This window comes from Narcine bancroftii, chromosome 3 (assembly GCF_036971445.1).
Source record: "Narcine bancroftii isolate sNarBan1 chromosome 3, sNarBan1.hap1, whole genome shotgun sequence".
Taxonomy (NCBI): Eukaryota; Metazoa; Chordata; class Chondrichthyes; order Torpediniformes; family Narcinidae; genus Narcine; species Narcine bancroftii.
Genome location: NC_091471.1, coordinates 257,525,992 through 257,548,020, shown reverse-complemented (window position 1 = coordinate 257,548,020; position 22,029 = coordinate 257,525,992). Strand labels below are relative to the sequence as shown.

The 22,029-nt window shown below is 43.7% G+C and overlaps 2 protein-coding genes across 3 annotated transcripts in view; one reads left to right on the top strand and one right to left on the bottom strand.

The window, feature by feature from the left end:
* The window catches only part of LOC138756816 (polysialoglycoprotein-like), a 29,342-nt gene extending 11,535 nt beyond the window's left edge, over positions 1-17,807 (top strand). The window contains exons 5-10 of the mRNA XM_069923205.1: positions 276-455; positions 5,425-5,643; positions 7,843-8,061; positions 9,286-9,465; positions 14,435-14,653; positions 17,683-17,807. Coding sequence (XP_069779306.1) covers positions 276-455; positions 5,425-5,643; positions 7,843-8,061; positions 9,286-9,465; positions 14,435-14,653; positions 17,683-17,807 — 1,142 coding nt within the window. The remainder of the gene's footprint in view (positions 1-275; positions 456-5,424; positions 5,644-7,842; positions 8,062-9,285; positions 9,466-14,434; positions 14,654-17,682) is intronic.
* Positions 17,808-18,273: 466 nt separating this feature from the next.
* LOC138758570 (sterile alpha motif domain-containing protein 1-like) overlaps positions 18,274-22,029 on the bottom strand; it is a 78,511-nt gene continuing 74,755 nt past the window's right edge. For both annotated transcript variants that reach the window (XM_069927693.1, XM_069927694.1), the window contains exon 7: positions 18,274-19,321. In XM_069927693.1, the coding sequence (XP_069783794.1) occupies positions 19,178-19,321 (144 nt within the window). In that variant the 3' untranslated portion in view covers positions 18,274-19,177. The remainder of the gene's footprint in view (positions 19,322-22,029) is intronic.

Genomic DNA, 22,029 nt, shown 5'->3' with positions numbered 1-22,029 from the left:
AGACCAGGACATTGAAGGGGAAACTGGTGAAGATTTGACAGACCAGGATATTGAAGGGGAAACTGGAGAAGATTTGACAGCCCAGGTGATCGAAGGGGAAACTGCTGAAGATTTGACAGAGCAGAACATTGAAGAGGAAATGGCTGAAGATTTGACAGACCAGGTTATAGAAGTGGAAACTGCTGAAGATTTGATTCATCAGGACATTGAAGGGGAAACTGCTGAAGATTTGACAGACCAGGACATTAAAGAGGACACTGCTTTCGATTGAATAGACCAGAACATTGAAGGGGAAACTGCTGAAGATTTGACGGATCAGGACATTGAAGGGGAAACTGGTGAAGATTTGACAGACCAGGACATTGAAGGGGAAACCGGTGAAGATTTGACAGACAAGGATATTGAAGGGGAAACAGCTGAAGATTTGGCAGACCAGGATATTGAAGGGGAAACTGGTGAAAATTTGACAGACTAGGACATTGAAGGGGAAACTACTGAAGATTTGACAGACAAGGACATTGAAGGGGACACTGCTGAAGATTTGACAGACCAAGACATTAAAGAGGACACTACTGAAGATTGAATAGACCAGGATATTGAATGGGAAACTGCTGAAGATTTGACAGAACAGGACATTGAAGCGGACACTGCTGAAGATTTGACTGACCAGGACATTGAAGGGGAAACTGGTGAAGACTTGACAGACCAAGACATTAAAGAGGACACTACTGAAGATTGAATATACCAGGACATTGAAGGGGAAACTGGTGAAGATATGACAGACCAGGACATTGAAGGGGAAACTGGTGAAGATTTGACAGACCAGTTCATTGAAGGGGAAACCGGTGAAGATCTGACAGACGAGGATATTGAAGGGGAAACTGCTGAAGATTTGGCAGACTAGGATATTGAAGGGGAAACTGGTGAAGATTTGACAGACTAGGACATTGAAGGGGAAACTGGTGAAGATTTGACAGACAAGGACATTGAAGGGGACACTGCTGAAGATTTAACAGACCAAGACATTGAAGGGGTCACTGCTGAAGTTTTGACAGACCAAGACATTGAAGGGGACACTGCTGAAGATTTGACAAACCAAGACATTAAAGAGGACACTGCTGAAGATTGAATAGACCAGGACAATGAAGGGTAATCTGCTGAAGATTTGACAGATCAGGACAATAAAGGGGAAACTCGTGAAGATTTAACAGACTACGATATTGAAGGGTACACTACTGAAGATCTGACAGACCAAGATATTAAAGAGGACACTGCTGAAGATTGAATAGACCAGGATATTGAAGGGGAAACTGCTGAAGATTTGTCAAACTAGGACATTTAAGGGGAAACTGCTGAAGATTGAACAGACCAAGACATTGAAGGGGAAACTGCTGAAAATTTTGAGAGACCAGGACATTGAAGGGGAAACTGCTGAAAATTTGATAGACCAGGACATTGAAGGGGAAACTGGTGAAGATTTGACAGAGCAGGACATTGAAGGGGAAACTGGCGAAGATTTGACAGACCAGGACATTGAAGGGGAAACTGGTGAAGATTTGACAGACCAGGTAATTGAAGGGCAAACTGGAGTAGATTTGACAGCCCATGTGATCGAAGGGGAAACTGCTGAAGATTTGACAGAGCAGAACATTGAAGAGGAAACGGCTGAAGATTTGACAGACCAGGTTATTGAAGTGGAAACTGCTGTAGATTAGACAGATCGGGACATTGAAGGGGAAACTGGTGAAGATTTGACAGACCAGGACATTGAAGTGGAAACTGCTGAAGATTTGACAGACCAGGACATTGAAGGGGAAACTGGTGAAGATTTGACAGACCAGGACAATGAAGGGGACACTGCTGAAGATTTGAACGACCAGGACATTGAAGGGGAATCTGGTGAAGATTTGACAGACCAGGACATTGAAGGGGAATCTGGTGAAGATTTGACAGAGCAGGACATTGAAGAGGAAACTGGTGAAGATTTGACAGAACAGGACATTGAAGGGAACACGGGTGAAGATTGAACAGACCAAGACATTGAACGGGAAACTGCTGAAGATTTGACAGAACAGGACATTGAAGGGGACACTGCTGAAGATTTGACTGACCAGGACATTGAAGGGGAAACTGGTGAAGATTTGACAGACAAGGACATTGAAGGGGACACTGCTGAAGATTTGACAGACCGAGACATTAAAGAGGACACTACTGAATATTGAATAGACCAGGACATTGAAGGGGAAACTGCTGAAGATTTGACAGACCAGGTCATTGAAGGGGAAACTGGTGAATATTTAACAGAGCAGAAGATTGAAGAGGAAACTGCTGAAGATTTGACAGATCAGGACATTAAAGGGGAAACTGGTGAAGATTTAACAGACCAGGAGATTGAAGGGGAAACTGCTGAAGATTTGACAGACCAGGACATTGAAGGGGAAACTGGTGAAGATTTGACAGACCAGGACATTGAAGGGGAAACTGCTGAAGATTTAACAGACCAAGACATTGAAGGGGTCACTGCTGAAAATTTGACAAACCAAGACATTAAAGAGGACACTGCTGAAGATTGAATAGACCAGGACATTGAAGGGTAATCTGCTGAAGATTGAACAGACCAGGACATTGAAGGGGAAACTGCTGAAGATTTGAGAGACCAGGACATTGAAGGGGAAACTGCTGAAAATTTGATAGACCAGGACATTGAAGGGGAAACTGGTGAAGATTTGACAGACCAGGACATTGAAGGGGAAACTGGCGATGATTTGACAGACCAGGACATTGAAGGGGAAACTGGTGAAGATTTGACAGACCAGGATATTGAAGGGCAAACTGGAGAAGATTTGACAGCCCATGTGATCGAAGGGGAAACTGCTGAAGATTTGACAGAGCAGAACATTGAAGAGGAAACGGCTGAAGATTTGACAGACCAGGTTATTGAAGTGGAAACTGCTAAAGATTTGACAGATCAGGACATTAAAGGGGAAACTGGTGAAGATTTAACAGACCAAGACATTGAAAGGGACACTGCTGAAGATTTGACAGACCAGGACATTGAAGTGGAAACTGGTGAAGATTTGACAGACGAGGATATTGAAGGGGAAACTGGTGAAGATTTGTCAGACTAGGACATTTAAGGGGAAACTGCTGAAGAATGAACAGACCAAGACATTGAAGGGGACACTGCTGAAGATTGAACAGACCAGGACATTGAAGGGGAAACTGCTGAAGATTTGAGAGACCAGGACATTGAAGGGGAAACTGCTGAAAATTTGATAGACCAGGACATTGAAGGGGAAACTGGTGAAGATTTGACAGACCAGGACATTGAAGGGGAAACTGGCGATGATTTGACAGACCAGGACATTGAAGGGGAAACTGGTGAAGATTTGACAGACCAGGTAATTGAAGGGCAAACTGGAGTAGATTTGACAGCCCATGTGATCGAAGGGGAAACTGCTGAAGATTTGACAGAGCAGAACATTGAAGAGGAAACGGCTGAAGATTTGACAGACCAGGTTATTGAAGTGGAAACTGCTGTAGATTAGACAGATCGGGACATTGAAGGGGAAACTGGTGAAGATTTGACAGACCAGGACATTGAAGTGGAAACTGCTGAAGATTTGACAGACCAGGACATTGAAGGGGAAACTGGTGAAGATTTGACAGACCAGGACAATGAAGGGGACACTGCTGAAGATTTGAACGACCAGGACATTGAAGGGGAATCTGGTGAAGATTTGACAGACCAGGACATTGAAGGGGAATCTGGTGAAGATTTGACAGAGCAGGACATTGAAGAGGAAACTGGTGAAGATTTGACAGAACAGGACATTGAAGGGAACACGGGTGAAGATTGAACAGACCAAGACATTGAACGGGAAACTGCTGAAGATTTGACAGAACAGGACATTGAAGGGGACACTGCTGAAGATTTGACTGACCAGGACATTGAAGGGGAAACTGGTGAAGATTTGACAGACAAGGACATTGAAGGGGACACTGCTGAAGATTTGACAGACCGAGACATTAAAGAGGACACTACTGAATATTGAATAGACCAGGACATTGAAGGGGAAACTGCTGAAGATTTGACAGACCAGGTCATTGAAGGGGAAACTGGTGAATATTTAACAGAGCAGAAGATTGAAGAGGAAACTGCTGAAGATTTGACAGATCAGGACATTAAAGGGGAAACTGGTGAAGATTTAACAGACCAGGAGATTGAAGGGGAAACTGCTGAAGATTTGACAGACCAGGACATTGAAGGGGAAACTGGTGAAGATTTGACAGACCAGGACATTGAAGGGGAAACTGCTGAAGATTTAACAGACCAAGACATTGAAGGGGTCACTGCTGAAGTTTTGACAGACCAAGACATTGAAGGGGACACTGCTGAAGATTGAATAGACCAGGACATTGAAGGGTAATCTGCTGAAGATTTGACAGATCAGGACAATAAAGGGGAAACTCGTGAAGATTTAACAGACTACGATATTGAAGGGTACACTGCTGAAGATTGAACAGACCAGGACATTGAAGGGGAAACTGCTGAAGATTTGACAGACCAGGACATTGAAGTGGAAACTGGTGAAGATTTGACAGACGAGGATATTGAAGGGGAAACTGGTGAAGATTTGTCAGACTAGGACATTTAAGGGGAAACTGCTGAAGAATGAACAGACCAAGACATTGAAGGGGACACTGCTGAAGATTGAACAGACCAGGACATTGAAGGGGAAACTGCTGAAGATTTGAGAGACCAGGACATTGAAGGGGAAACTGCTGAAAATTTGATAGACCAGGACATTGAAGGGGAAACTGGTGAAGATTTGACAGACCAGGACATTGAAGGGGAAACTGGCGATGATTTGACAGACCAGGACATTGAAGGGGAAACTGGTGAAGATTTGACAGACCAGGATATTGAAGGGCAAACTGGAGAAGATTTGACAGCCCATGTGATCGAAGGGGAAACTGCTGAAGATTTGACAGAGCAGAACATTGAAGAGGAAACGGCTGAAGATTTGACAGACCAGGTTATTGAAGTGGAAACTGCTAAAGATTTGACAGATCAGGACATTAAAGGGGAAACTGGTGAAGATTTAACAGACCAAGACATTGAAAGGGACACTGCTGAAGATTTGACAGACCAGGACATTGAAGTGGAAACTGGTGAAGATTTGACAGACGAGGATATTGAAGGGGAAACTGGTGAAGATTTGTCAGACTAGGACATTTAAGGGGAAACTGCTGAAGAATGAACAGACCAAGACATTGAAGGGGACACTGCTGAAGATTGAACAGACCAGGACATTGAAGGGGAAACTGCTGAAAATTTGATAGACCAGGACATTGAAGGGGAAACTGGTGAAGATTTGACAGACCAGGACATTGAAGGGGAAACTGGCGATGATTTGACAGACCAGGACATTGAAGGGGAAACTGGTGAAGATTTGACAGACCAGGATATTGAAGGGCAAACTGGAGAAGATTTGACAGCCCATGTGATCGAAGGGGAAACTGCTGAAGATTTGACAGAGCAGAACATTGAAGAGGAAACGGCTGAAGATTTGACAGACCAGGTTATTGAAGTGGAAACTGCTAAAGATTTGACAGATCGGGACATTGAAGGGGAAACTGGTGAAGATTTGACAGACCAGGACATTGAAGTGGAAACTGCTGAAGATTTAACAGACCAGGACATTGAAGGGGAAAGTGGTGAAGATTTGACAGACCAGGACATTGAAGGGGACACTGCTGAAGATTTGAACGACCAGGACATTGAAGGGGAAACTGCTGAAGATTTGACAGAACAGGACATTGAAGGGGACACTGCTGAAGATTTGACAGACCAGGACATTGAAGGGGAATCTGGTGAAGATTTGACAGAGCAGGACATTGAAGAGGAAACTAGTGAAGATTTGACAGAACAGGACATTGAAGGGAACACGGGTGAAGATTGAACAGTCCAAGACATTGAAGGGGAAACTGCTGAAGATTGAATAGACCAGGACGTTGAACGGAAAACTGCTGAAGATTTGACAGATCAGGACATTGAAGGGGAAACTGGTGAAGATTTGACAGACCAGGACATTGAAGGGGAAACTGCTGAAGATTTGACAGACCAGGACATTGAAGGGGAAACCGGTGAAGATTTGACAGACGAGGATATTGAAGGGGAAACTGGTGAAGATCTGTCAGACTAGGACATTGAAGGGGAAACTGGTGAAGATTTGACAGACAAGGACATTGAAGGGGAAACTGCTGAAGAATGAACAGACCAAGACATTGAAGGGGACACTGCTGAAGATTGAACAGACCAGGACATTGAAGGGGAAACTGCTGAAGATTTGAGAGACCAGGACATTGAAGGGGAAACTGCTGAAGATTTGACAAATCGGGACATTGAAGGGGAAACTGGTGAAGATTTGACAGACCAGGACATTGAAGTGGAAACTGCTGATGATTTAACAGACCAGGACATTGAAGGGGAAACTGGTGAAGATTTGACAGACCAGGACATTGAAGGGGACACTGCTGAAGATTTGAACGACCAGGACATTGAAGGGGAAACTGCTGAAGATTTGACAGAACAGGACATTGAAGGGGACACTGCTGAAGATTTGACAGACCAGGACATTGAAGGGGAATCTGCTGAAGATTTAACAGACCAGGACATTGAAGGGGAAACTGGTGAAGATTTGACAGACCAGGACATTGAAGGGGACACTGCTGAAGATTTGAACGACCAGGACATTGAAGGGGAAACTGCTGAAGATTTGACAGAACAGGACATTGAAGGGGACACTGCTGAAGATTTGACAGACCAGGACATTGAAGGGGAATCTGGTGAAGATTTGACAGAGCAGGACATTGAAGAGGAAACTGGTGAAGATTTGACAGAACAGGACATTGAAGGGAACACGGGTGAAGATTGAACAGACCAAGACATTGAACGGGAAACTGCTGAAGATTGAATAGACCAGGACGTTGAACGGAAAACTGCTGAAGATTTGACAGATGAGGACATTGAAGGGGAAACTGGTGAAGATTTGACAGACCAGGACATTGAAGGGGAAACTGGTGAAGATTTGACAGACCAGGACATTGAAGGGTAATCTGCTGAAGATTGAACAGACCAGGACATTGAAGGGGAAACTGCTGAAGATTTGAGAGACCAGGACATTGAAGGGGAAACTGCTGAAAATTTGATAGACCAGGACATTGAAGGGGAAACTGGTGAAGATTTGACAGACCAGGACATTGAAGGGGAAACTGGCGATGATTTGACAGACCAGGACATTGAAGGGGAAACTGGTGAAGATTTGACAGACCAGGATATTGAAGGGCAAACTGGAGAAGATTTGACAGCCCATGTGATCGAAGGGGAAACTGCTGAAGATTTGACAGAGCAGAACATTGAAGAGGAAACGGCTGAAGATTTGACAGACCAGGTTATTGAAGTGGAAACTGCTAAAGATTTGACAGATCAGGACATTAAAGGGGAAACTGGTGAAGATTTAACAGACCAAGACATTGAAAGGGACACTGCTGAAGATTTGACAGACCAGGACATTGAAGTGGAAACTGGTGAAGATTTGACAGACGAGGATATTGAAGGGGAAACTGGTGAAGATTTGTCAGACTAGGACATTTAAGGGGAAACTGCTGAAGAATGAACAGACCAAGACATTGAAGGGGACACTGCTGAAGATTGAACAGACCAGGACATTAAAGGGGAAACTGCTGAAAATTTGATAGACCAGGACATTGAAGGGGAAACTGGTGAAGATTTGACAGACCAGGACATTGAAGGGGAAACTGGCGATGATTTGACAGACCAGGACATTGAAGGGGAAACTGGTGAAGATTTGACAGACCAGGATATTGAAGGGCAAACTGGAGAAGATTTGACAGCCCATGTGATCGAAGGGGAAACTGCTGAAGATTTGACAGAGCAGAACATTGAAGAGGAAACGGCTGAAGATTTGACAGACCAGGTTATTGAAGTGGAAACTGCTAAAGATTTGACAGATCGGGACATTGAAGGGGAAACTGGTGAAGATTTGACAGACCAGGACATTGAAGTGGAAACTGCTGAAGATTTAACAGACCAGGACATTGAAGGGGAAAGTGGTGAAGATTTGACAGACCAGGACATTGAAGGGGACACTGCTGAAGATTTGAACGACCAGGACATTGAAGGGGAAACTGCTGAAGATTTGACAGACCAGGACATTGAAGGGGAAACTGCTGAACATTTGACAGATCAGGACAATAAAGGGGAAACTGCTGAAGATTTGACAAACCAAGATATTAAAGAGGACACTGCTGAAGATTGAATAGACCAGGATATTGAAGGGGAAACTGCTGAAGATTTGACAGATCAGGACATTAAAGGGGAAACTGGTGAATATTTAACAGACCAAGACATTGAAGGGGACACTGCTGAAGATTTGACAGACCAAGACATTAAAGAAGACACTACTGAAGATTGAATAGACCAGGATATTGAAGGGGAAACTGCTGAAGATTTGACAGACCAGGTCATTGAATGGGAAACTGGTGAAGATTTAACAGACCAGGAGATTGAAGGGGAAACTGCTGAAGATTTGACTGACCAGGACATTGAAGGGGAAGCTGGTGAAGATTTGACAGACCAGGACATTGAAGGGGAAACTGCTGAAGATTTGACAGACCAGGACATTGAAGGGGAAACTGCTGAACATTTGACAGATCAGGACAATAAAGGGGAAACTGCTGAAGATTTGACAAACCAAGATATTAAAGAGGACACTGCTGAAGATTGAATAGACCAGGATATTGAAGGGGAAACTGCTGAAGATTTGACAGATCAGGACATTAAAGGGGAAACTGGTGAATATTTAACAGACCAAGACATTGAAGGGGACATTGCTGAAGATTTGACAGACCAGTATATTGAAGGGGAAACTGGTGAAGATTTGACAGACCAGGACATTGAAGGGGAAACTGACGAAGATTTGACAGACCAGGACATTGAAGGGGAAACTGGTGAAGATTTGACAGACCAGGATATTGAAGGGGAAACTGGAGAAGATTTGACAGCCCAGGTGATCGAAGGGGAAACTGCTGAAGATTTGACAGAGCAGAACATTGAAGAGGAAATGGCTGAAGATTTGACAGACCAGGTTATAGAAGTGGAAACTGCTGAAGATTTGATTCATCAGGACATTGAAGGGGAAACTGCTGAAGATTTGACAGACCAGGACATTAAAGAGGACACTGCTTTCGATTGAATAGACCAGAACATTGAAGGGGAAACTGCTGAAGATTTGACGGATCAGGACATTGAAGGGGAAACTGGTGAAGATTTGACAGACCAGGACATTGAAGGGGAAACCGGTGAAGATTTGACAGACAAGGATATTGAAGGGGAAACAGCTGAAGATTTGGCAGACCAGGATATTGAAGGGGAAACTGGTGAAAATTTGACAGACTAGGACATTGAAGGGGAAACTACTGAAGATTTGACAGACAAGGACATTGAAGGGGACACTGCTGAAGATTTGACAGACCAAGACATTAAAGAGGACACTACTGAAGATTGAATAGACCAGGATATTGAATGGGAAACTGCTGAAGATTTGACAGAACAGGACATTGAAGCGGACACTGCTGAAGATTTGACTGACCAGGACATTGAAGGGGAAACTGGTGAAGACTTGACAGACCAAGACATTAAAGAGGACACTACTGAAGATTGAATATACCAGGACATTGAAGGGGAAACTGGTGAAGATATGACAGACCAGGACATTGAAGGGGAAACTGGTGAAGATTTGACAGACCAGTTCATTGAAGGGGAAACCGGTGAAGATCTGACAGACGAGGATATTGAAGGGGAAACTGCTGAAGATTTGGCAGACTAGGATATTGAAGGGGAAACTGGTGAAGATTTGACAGACTAGGACATTGAAGGGGAAACTGGTGAAGATTTGACAGACAAGGACATTGAAGGGGACACTGCTGAAGATTTAACAGACCAAGACATTGAAGGGGTCACTGCTGAAGTTTTGACAGACCAAGACATTGAAGGGGACACTGCTGAAGATTTGACAAACCAAGACATTAAAGAGGACACTGCTGAAGATTGAATAGACCAGGACAATGAAGGGTAATCTGCTGAAGATTTGACAGATCAGGACAATAAAGGGGAAACTCGTGAAGATTTAACAGACTACGATATTGAAGGGTACACTACTGAAGATCTGACAGACCAAGATATTAAAGAGGACACTGCTGAAGATTGAATAGACCAGGATATTGAAGGGGAAACTGCTGAAGATTTGTCAAACTAGGACATTTAAGGGGAAACTGCTGAAGATTGAACAGACCAAGACATTGAAGGGGAAACTGCTGAAAATTTTGAGAGACCAGGACATTGAAGGGGAAACTGCTGAAAATTTGATAGACCAGGACATTGAAGGGGAAACTGGTGAAGATTTGACAGAGCAGGACATTGAAGGGGAAACTGGCGAAGATTTGACAGACCAGGACATTGAAGGGGAAACTGGTGAAGATTTGACAGACCAGGTAATTGAAGGGCAAACTGGAGTAGATTTGACAGCCCATGTGATCGAAGGGGAAACTGCTGAAGATTTGACAGAGCAGAACATTGAAGAGGAAACGGCTGAAGATTTGACAGACCAGGTTATTGAAGTGGAAACTGCTGTAGATTAGACAGATCGGGACATTGAAGGGGAAACTGGTGAAGATTTGACAGACCAGGACATTGAAGTGGAAACTGCTGAAGATTTGACAGACCAGGACATTGAAGGGGAAACTGGTGAAGATTTGACAGACCAGGACAATGAAGGGGACACTGCTGAAGATTTGAACGACCAGGACATTGAAGGGGAATCTGGTGAAGATTTGACAGACCAGGACATTGAAGGGGAATCTGGTGAAGATTTGACAGAGCAGGACATTGAAGAGGAAACTGGTGAAGATTTGACAGAACAGGACATTGAAGGGAACACGGGTGAAGATTGAACAGACCAAGACATTGAACGGGAAACTGCTGAAGATTTGACAGAACAGGACATTGAAGGGGACACTGCTGAAGATTTGACTGACCAGGACATTGAAGGGGAAACTGGTGAAGATTTGACAGACAAGGACATTGAAGGGGACACTGCTGAAGATTTGACAGACCGAGACATTAAAGAGGACACTACTGAATATTGAATAGACCAGGACATTGAAGGGGAAACTGCTGAAGATTTGACAGACCAGGTCATTGAAGGGGAAACTGGTGAATATTTAACAGAGCAGAAGATTGAAGAGGAAACTGCTGAAGATTTGACAGATCAGGACATTAAAGGGGAAACTGGTGAAGATTTAACAGACCAGGAGATTGAAGGGGAAACTGCTGAAGATTTGACAGACCAGGACATTGAAGGGGAAACTGGTGAAGATTTGACAGACCAGGACATTGAAGGGGAAACTGCTGAAGATTTAACAGACCAAGACATTGAAGGGGTCACTGCTGAAAATTTGACAAACCAAGACATTAAAGAGGACACTGCTGAAGATTGAATAGACCAGGACATTGAAGGGTAATCTGCTGAAGATTGAACAGACCAGGACATTGAAGGGGAAACTGCTGAAGATTTGAGAGACCAGGACATTGAAGGGGAAACTGCTGAAAATTTGATAGACCAGGACATTGAAGGGGAAACTGGTGAAGATTTGACAGACCAGGACATTGAAGGGGAAACTGGCGATGATTTGACAGACCAGGACATTGAAGGGGAAACTGGTGAAGATTTGACAGACCAGGATATTGAAGGGCAAACTGGAGAAGATTTGACAGCCCATGTGATCGAAGGGGAAACTGCTGAAGATTTGACAGAGCAGAACATTGAAGAGGAAACGGCTGAAGATTTGACAGACCAGGTTATTGAAGTGGAAACTGCTAAAGATTTGACAGATCAGGACATTAAAGGGGAAACTGGTGAAGATTTAACAGACCAAGACATTGAAAGGGACACTGCTGAAGATTTGACAGACCAGGACATTGAAGTGGAAACTGGTGAAGATTTGACAGACGAGGATATTGAAGGGGAAACTGGTGAAGATTTGTCAGACTAGGACATTTAAGGGGAAACTGCTGAAGAATGAACAGACCAAGACATTGAAGGGGACACTGCTGAAGATTGAACAGACCAGGACATTGAAGGGGAAACTGCTGAAGATTTGAGAGACCAGGACATTGAAGGGGAAACTGCTGAAAATTTGATAGACCAGGACATTGAAGGGGAAACTGGTGAAGATTTGACAGACCAGGACATTGAAGGGGAAACTGGCGATGATTTGACAGACCAGGACATTGAAGGGGAAACTGGTGAAGATTTGACAGACCAGGTAATTGAAGGGCAAACTGGAGTAGATTTGACAGCCCATGTGATCGAAGGGGAAACTGCTGAAGATTTGACAGAGCAGAACATTGAAGAGGAAACGGCTGAAGATTTGACAGACCAGGTTATTGAAGTGGAAACTGCTGTAGATTAGACAGATCGGGACATTGAAGGGGAAACTGGTGAAGATTTGACAGACCAGGACATTGAAGTGGAAACTGCTGAAGATTTGACAGACCAGGACATTGAAGGGGAAACTGGTGAAGATTTGACAGACCAGGACAATGAAGGGGACACTGCTGAAGATTTGAACGACCAGGACATTGAAGGGGAATCTGGTGAAGATTTGACAGACCAGGACATTGAAGGGGAATCTGGTGAAGATTTGACAGAGCAGGACATTGAAGAGGAAACTGGTGAAGATTTGACAGAACAGGACATTGAAGGGAACACGGGTGAAGATTGAACAGACCAAGACATTGAACGGGAAACTGCTGAAGATTTGACAGAACAGGACATTGAAGGGGACACTGCTGAAGATTTGACTGACCAGGACATTGAAGGGGAAACTGGTGAAGATTTGACAGACAAGGACATTGAAGGGGACACTGCTGAAGATTTGACAGACCGAGACATTAAAGAGGACACTACTGAATATTGAATAGACCAGGACATTGAAGGGGAAACTGCTGAAGATTTGACAGACCAGGTCATTGAAGGGGAAACTGGTGAATATTTAACAGAGCAGAAGATTGAAGAGGAAACTGCTGAAGATTTGACAGATCAGGACATTAAAGGGGAAACTGGTGAAGATTTAACAGACCAGGAGATTGAAGGGGAAACTGCTGAAGATTTGACAGACCAGGACATTGAAGGGGAAACTGGTGAAGATTTGACAGACCAGGACATTGAAGGGGAAACTGCTGAAGATTTAACAGACCAAGACATTGAAGGGGTCACTGCTGAAGTTTTGACAGACCAAGACATTGAAGGGGACACTGCTGAAGATTGAATAGACCAGGACATTGAAGGGTAATCTGCTGAAGATTTGACAGATCAGGACAATAAAGGGGAAACTCGTGAAGATTTAACAGACTACGATATTGAAGGGTACACTGCTGAAGATTGAACAGACCAGGACATTGAAGGGGAAACTGCTGAAGATTTGACAGACCAGGACATTGAAGTGGAAACTGGTGAAGATTTGACAGACGAGGATATTGAAGGGGAAACTGGTGAAGATTTGTCAGACTAGGACATTTAAGGGGAAACTGCTGAAGAATGAACAGACCAAGACATTGAAGGGGACACTGCTGAAGATTGAACAGACCAGGACATTGAAGGGGAAACTGCTGAAGATTTGAGAGACCAGGACATTGAAGGGGAAACTGCTGAAAATTTGATAGACCAGGACATTGAAGGGGAAACTGGTGAAGATTTGACAGACCAGGACATTGAAGGGGAAACTGGCGATGATTTGACAGACCAGGACATTGAAGGGGAAACTGGTGAAGATTTGACAGACCAGGATATTGAAGGGCAAACTGGAGAAGATTTGACAGCCCATGTGATCGAAGGGGAAACTGCTGAAGATTTGACAGAGCAGAACATTGAAGAGGAAACGGCTGAAGATTTGACAGACCAGGTTATTGAAGTGGAAACTGCTAAAGATTTGACAGATCAGGACATTAAAGGGGAAACTGGTGAAGATTTAACAGACCAAGACATTGAAAGGGACACTGCTGAAGATTTGACAGACCAGGACATTGAAGTGGAAACTGGTGAAGATTTGACAGACGAGGATATTGAAGGGGAAACTGGTGAAGATTTGTCAGACTAGGACATTTAAGGGGAAACTGCTGAAGAATGAACAGACCAAGACATTGAAGGGGACACTGCTGAAGATTGAACAGACCAGGACATTGAAGGGGAAACTGCTGAAAATTTGATAGACCAGGACATTGAAGGGGAAACTGGTGAAGATTTGACAGACCAGGACATTGAAGGGGAAACTGGCGATGATTTGACAGACCAGGACATTGAAGGGGAAACTGGTGAAGATTTGACAGACCAGGATATTGAAGGGCAAACTGGAGAAGATTTGACAGCCCATGTGATCGAAGGGGAAACTGCTGAAGATTTGACAGAGCAGAACATTGAAGAGGAAACGGCTGAAGATTTGACAGACCAGGTTATTGAAGTGGAAACTGCTAAAGATTTGACAGATCGGGACATTGAAGGGGAAACTGGTGAAGATTTGACAGACCAGGACATTGAAGTGGAAACTGCTGAAGATTTAACAGACCAGGACATTGAAGGGGAAAGTGGTGAAGATTTGACAGACCAGGACATTGAAGGGGACACTGCTGAAGATTTGAACGACCAGGACATTGAAGGGGAAACTGCTGAAGATTTGACAGAACAGGACATTGAAGGGGACACTGCTGAAGATTTGACAGACCAGGACATTGAAGGGGAATCTGGTGAAGATTTGACAGAGCAGGACATTGAAGAGGAAACTAGTGAAGATTTGACAGAACAGGACATTGAAGGGAACACGGGTGAAGATTGAACAGTCCAAGACATTGAAGGGGAAACTGCTGAAGATTGAATAGACCAGGACGTTGAACGGAAAACTGCTGAAGATTTGACAGATCAGGACATTGAAGGGGAAACTGGTGAAGATTTGACAGACCAGGACATTGAAGGGGAAACTGCTGAAGATTTGACAGACCAGGACATTGAAGGGGAAACCGGTGAAGATTTGACAGACGAGGATATTGAAGGGGAAACTGGTGAAGATCTGTCAGACTAGGACATTGAAGGGGAAACTGGTGAAGATTTGACAGACAAGGACATTGAAGGGGAAACTGCTGAAGAATGAACAGACCAAGACATTGAAGGGGACACTGCTGAAGATTGAACAGACCAGGACATTGAAGGGGAAACTGCTGAAGATTTGAGAGACCAGGACATTGAAGGGGAAACTGCTGAAGATTTGACAAATCGGGACATTGAAGGGGAAACTGGTGAAGATTTGACAGACCAGGACATTGAAGTGGAAACTGCTGATGATTTAACAGACCAGGACATTGAAGGGGAAACTGGTGAAGATTTGACAGACCAGGACATTGAAGGGGACACTGCTGAAGATTTGAACGACCAGGACATTGAAGGGGAAACTGCTGAAGATTTGACAGAACAGGACATTGAAGGGGACACTGCTGAAGATTTGACAGACCAGGACATTGAAGGGGAATCTGCTGAAGATTTAACAGACCAGGACATTGAAGGGGAAACTGGTGAAGATTTGACAGACCAGGACATTGAAGGGGACACTGCTGAAGATTTGAACGACCAGGACATTGAAGGGGAAACTGCTGAAGATTTGACAGAACAGGACATTGAAGGGGACACTGCTGAAGATTTGACAGACCAGGACATTGAAGGGGAATCTGGTGAAGATTTGACAGAGCAGGACATTGAAGAGGAAACTGGTGAAGATTTGACAGAACAGGACATTGAAGGGAACACGGGTGAAGATTGAACAGACCAAGACATTGAACGGGAAACTGCTGAAGATTGAATAGACCAGGACGTTGAACGGAAAACTGCTGAAGATTTGACAGATGAGGACATTGAAGGGGAAACTGGTGAAGATTTGACAGACCAGGACATTGAAGGGGAAACTGGTGAAGATTTGACAGACCAGGACATTGAAGGGGAAACCGGTGAAGATTTGACAGACGAGGATATTGAAAGGGAAACTGGTGAAGATCTGTTAGACTAGGACATTGAAGGGGAAACTGGTGAAGATTTGACAGACCAGGACATTGAAGGGGACACTGCTGAAGATTTGAACGACAAGGACATTGAAGGGGAAACTGCTGAAGATTTGACAGAACAGGACATTGAAGGGGACACTGCTGAAGATTTGACAGACCAGGACATTGAAGGGGAATCTGCTGAAGATTTAACAGACCAGGACATTGAAGGGGAAACTGGTGAAGATTTGACAGACCAGGACATTGAAGGGGACACTGCTGAAGATTTGAACGACCAGGACATTGAAGGGGAAACTGCTGAAGATTTGACAGAACAGGACATTGAAGGGGACACTGCTGAAGATTTGACAGACCAGGACATTGAAGGGGAATCTGGTGAAGATTTGACAGAGCAGGACATTGAAGAGGAAACTGGTGAAGATTTGACAGAACAGGACATTGAAGGGGAAACCGGTGAAGATTTGACAGACGAGGATATTGAAAGGGAAACTGGTGAAGATCTGTTAGACTAGGACATTGAAAGGGAAACTGGTGAATATTTGACAGACAAGGACATTGAAGGGGAAACTGCTGAAGAATGAACAGACCAAGACATTGAAGGGGACACTGCTGAAGATTGAACAGACCAGGACATTGAAGGGGAAACTGCTGAAGATTTGAGAGACCAGGACATTGAAGGGGAAACTGCTGAAGATTTGACAGATCAGGACATTGAAGGGGAAACTGGTGAATATTTGACAGACCAGGCCATTGAAGGGGAAACTGCTGAAGATTTGACAGACCAGGACATTGAAGGGGAACTGCTGAAGATTGGACAGACCAGGACATTGAAGGGGAAACTGTTGAAGATTTGACAGACCAGGACATTGAAGGGGAAACTGCTGAAGATTTGACAGACCAAGACATTGAAGGGGAAACTGGTGAACATTTGACAGACCAGGACATTGAAGGGGAAACTGGTGAAGATTTCACAGACCAGGACATTGAAGGGGAAACTTTTAAGATTTGACAGACCTGCTCATTAAAGGGGAAACTGGTGAAGATTTGACAGACCAGGTCATTGAAGGGGAAACTGGTGAAGATTTAACAGACCAGGACATTGAAGGGGAAACTGCTGAAGATTTGACATACTAGGACATTGAAGAGGACAGTGCTGTAGATGCAGATCAGCTGTGATCAAATTAAATGCTGAAACAGACTCGAGACTAAATAGTTCTGCTCTGTTGCTCTTTGAGAACGGGACCACACCCACATTTCAGGGGGCACCGTGAACAAATGAATTTAAAAGTCTCCTAAAGTGACCTCACCAGTTGTGTGGATCTTCCAAACCCTTCCATTCTATTCTAGTTGAGCAATTAAATCTTTGCAACTGAACTGCAACCCGTTGGTTTCACAGAAGTGTATTATTTTCAAGTATGCCTTGCTGGGTTTGATGAAAAATAGTTAACCTGATGGTCATGTGGGGATGTACCCTGTTATTCAACTTCTCTCAGCTGTGATCAAAGGCATCTTTTGGTTTAGTCAATGTCAAACAAAATCTGACACACAAATACCTGTGACAGGTAAAAGAATCTATCAAATGGACGCTGCTGATCTGCAAATGAAAATGGAACTGTAGGCTTAGACATCGTAACATGGATGGGAGACCAGGGGTTGGGGGAGTCTCATTAAAAAAACCAAAAGCTCACAGAATTACATGTCGGAGTGAAAACACTGAGAAAGCTTTCACAAAAACAACCTTGTGATCACCCATTGTGAGGGCATATTCTAAATATTAAAATGCTCCAAAAATCATTAGGAAATGAACCTTGAACAAGAAATTGGTTGAATGAGTCACATCTATTAAGCAGTATATTCACACTTCACCAATTTGATAACCCAATAATTGTTTCGATATGTACAAATGAACATACTGCAGTACTGTGTATAATTTCAGACAAGGGAAAAGTCAGTACCCATTTTAAAAGTGTCCATTCCATTCGTTTTGCTATGTACTCATCCCCAGCCTTATCCCGAAACTGCCCATGTAAACAACATCTGCAATTATATTCCCCCTAACAGAGGTAGCACAGAAACATAGAAGGTTGTGGATATAATTAGGTTTACTCACACAGCATTCATTGAGGGTATAGATACAGAAATTTATAATAGAAAAAGAGCAAGCAGAAGCAAGATTTATAATATAAATATATTTTTAAAAAATTTTTTGCAGATTCATTCACAAACACACCAAGTTCTGCATGTGTGAACACACAGTCATAACCCCTGCTTTCAGGATTTCAATTTAAGGCTTTCATTATTTTGGAATATACACATATCTAATATAATAAAACCTTTAAAAATATACAAGAAACATTAGTAACAACATTTCAACCTGAAGTGAAACTTCAAAGTGACAAATTTAAGAGGGCATTAAGATCAGAAGACAAAGCACAGAGTTAATGTAACAATCCCATCATACTTCAACTTATGGGCTCAAATTAGACATTTTATATTCACCTTGAAGGCTACAATTGGGCTGTGAGCTGCCACCTGACTGTAGGAATATGCTTAATCTGTTAGATATTATATATTTAATATTTACCCATTTTCTTTGGGTTTTCTAGTTTATTTGCAGAATTCCTCTAAGTGCATATCACACTGCCTTTTGTGTACATGTCTAAAAGGATGAAGAACAGGTTTTCCAGAGCAGTTCTTCTGTGTTTGAACAGCATTTCACCTCGTTGTAGTACCCTGCGGGGATCTGCATCAGCCAGCAGGGCTGGTCAGAGCCAGTGGGTCAGAGAGTGTTAGAAAGGCTACAGCACTTCCTCGAACTCTGGAGAAACCCAATATTTTTCCCAAATGCATTTCTTATTCCTCCTTTCACTTTAAATAAAATCTAATTTGGGAACACCTTGAAGTGAGGCTGCAATAAAGTGAGTGCAGACAGTAGTTGGCTGAATAAGGCAGGAATTCTGCTACCGATGGCACACACACCGATCAGCCTCAAGGTGCCTCATTGTTGAAATGATGCAATTGCAGAACCTTGATATGATATTCATATATCTTTAATGCTGGGCCCAGTTTAATTGCCAGTCCTGTCAGAACATCGTTCCTCTTCATTAGAAGTAGGGACTTGCCATCGATTTCCTAGAGTAAAACAATATGTCCATTTCAGTATTTCATACCAATTACAGAAGCAGGAAGATGAAGTTCATTGTGTTTACACTGAATTTAAAAATGCTTCTTCAATGGCCCAGACAGTAACACATTCTGTTTCCGCTGGCAGCGTCAACCTTTGTAGACTCTGGGATGCCAAACTCTCGGAGTAGAAATCTAACATTCTCCTGAGGCATAGATAAGTTAGACAGCCAGTGTCTTTATCCCAGGGCAGGAATAGAAAACACCAGGGGACATCTCAACAAAGTGAAGGGAGGAAAGTTTAGGGAAGACAACAGGGGTCATTTTTTTTTTAGAGTTGTGAGTGCCTGGAATGCCTTGCCGGGGGTGGAGGCTGAAATCGGAGCGTTTAAGAGACTGTTAGACAGGCACATAGATGAAAGAAATATAGATGGTTACAAAGTAGGGAGGATTTAATCCTTTTACTTAGTAGGAATAAATGTGGATGCTGTGTATCTGGATCTTCAAAAGACCTTCGATAAAGTGCCACATAAGAGGCTGCTTAATGAGAGTCCATGGAATTACAGGAAAGATATTAGATTGGCTGACAGGCAGAAAGCAAAGTGTGGGAATAAAGAGATCTGTTCTGGCTCATTGCTTGGTTACTCGTGATGTTCCACAGGGGTTGGTGTTGGGGCTGTTTCTTTTTACAATGTATATTGATGATTTAGGTTATGGAGTGATGGTTTTGCGGCGAAGTTTGCAGATGACACCCAGATAGGCGGTAGAGTAGGAAGTGATGAAGAAACTGAAAGGTTGAAGAAAGACTTGGACAGTTTAGCAAAGTGGGCAAAGAGATAGCAGATGAGATATCATGTTGAGAAATGCACGGTTGTACATTTTGGAAGAGGAAATAAACAGGCAGATTATTATTTAGATGGGGAGAAAATTCAAAATTCAGAAGTGCAAGGGGACTTGGGGGTCCTCGTGCAGGATAACATAAAGGTTAACCACCAGGTTGGATCGACAGTAAAAAAAAGCAAATGCTATCTTGGCATTCATTTCAAGAGGAATAGTGTATAAGAGTAAAGAGGTGTTGATGAGACTCTATGGGGCACTGGTGAGACCTCATTTAGAGTAGTGTGAGAAGTTTTGGGTCCCTTATGTTGGAGAGAGTACAAAGAAGAGTTACCAGGATGATTCCTGGAATGCAGGGGCTAACATAGAGGAACATTTATCAGCTCTTGGACTGCATTCATTGGAGTTTAGAAGAATGTGGTGTGGGGGTGGGAGGAATCGCAGAGAAACATTTTGAGTGCTGAAAGGATTGGACAGAGTAGATGTGAATAAGATGTTTTCCTTGGTGGGTGAATCCAGGACAAGAGGGCATAGTCTTAGAATTAGAAGGTACCCATTTAAAACAGAGATGAAGAGAAATTTCTTTAGCCAGAGGGTCGTGGAAATGTGGAATTCATTCCACATACAGCTGTGGAGGCCTGACCATCGAGGAGATTGATAGCTATCTATTAGTCAGGGTATCAAGGGATATGGTGAAAAGGCTGGAATTGGGAACTAGATGTGAGAACAGTTTAGTTCAGGGTGGATATGCGGAGCAGACTTGATGGGCCAAATGGCCTACTTCTGTTCCTTTATCTTGTGATTTTATGAAATAACATTGAGGGCCAAAGGGCCTGCGCTGTAATGTTTTTTTGCTTAATCACAGTTGTGCAGCAGTTTGTTCTGCTGTTCCACAGCTGTGTAGACTTGGGATTCATGTGCACTTTGTACATTTTCCCAGTGGCTGTGTGAGTTCCCTCCCTGCCCCCAAAATAACTGCTGGTTGGTGAATTGCTCACTGAAAATTATTGAGAGATTAAGCTGCAGGAGTATAGGAAAATAAGGGGAGTGAAGTGACTGATGGGATTGTGCCCCTGGGAATCAGCATGCACCCAATGGGTTGAATGGTCTCATTTCTTGTCACTATTAGAATAATATACCATTGAACAGCCACTGGTAAATGCCCATCATTTTATCAAGCCCCCTCTGAAAGAAAAGTCTGGGTTTTACCCCTAGACAATTAACCACAGATTATGGACCACATAGGGGACAACCTTTGTGCTCTTGACTCTATCATCAGCTCAGAAAGAGTCTGCTGCTGAGGTAATAAATGACAGGGGAATTTGTAAAGGTCTGTGCAAAAAGAAAAATAGCTCGTGCCAGTGCTGCTGCGCGATCACTGGTGCAGACCCAGGGAGAGCAGGGAGCAAGGTCTCAGTGCTCCCCTGAGGGGACCAAACGCTCTGATTGACCGACCGCCATCAGCTCTGCATAAGCCTGTTAAGGGAGCTGTTGGTGGTTTATATGGCAGGGTTGGGCCCAAGATGGTGACGCCTATGATCGGCAGGGGCCACAAGAGGTTGCAGACTCCAGGGAAGCGGAGGGCACCAGAAAGCGGGGAGACCAACCCCCCCCCCACCGCCCCCACACGAGGAGAAGCAGTAAAGAAGACCCTATGGGACAGTGGCTTTGGCAGTGGTCCAGTGAGGAGCTCTGAGGCTGAAGAAAACATGGGTGACAGATTGTTGGTGATTTGAGGTGAGAAACCCACATAGGCTGTGGGCAACTATGGACAAGGGGCTCCTCATATCAGGCTGAGAACTGCTGGATTGGCTTGAAACTGGATGGAGTACCAGGATTCGAGAGGGTGCTGGAGGTTTCCTGATCGTGTCAAGAGGTAT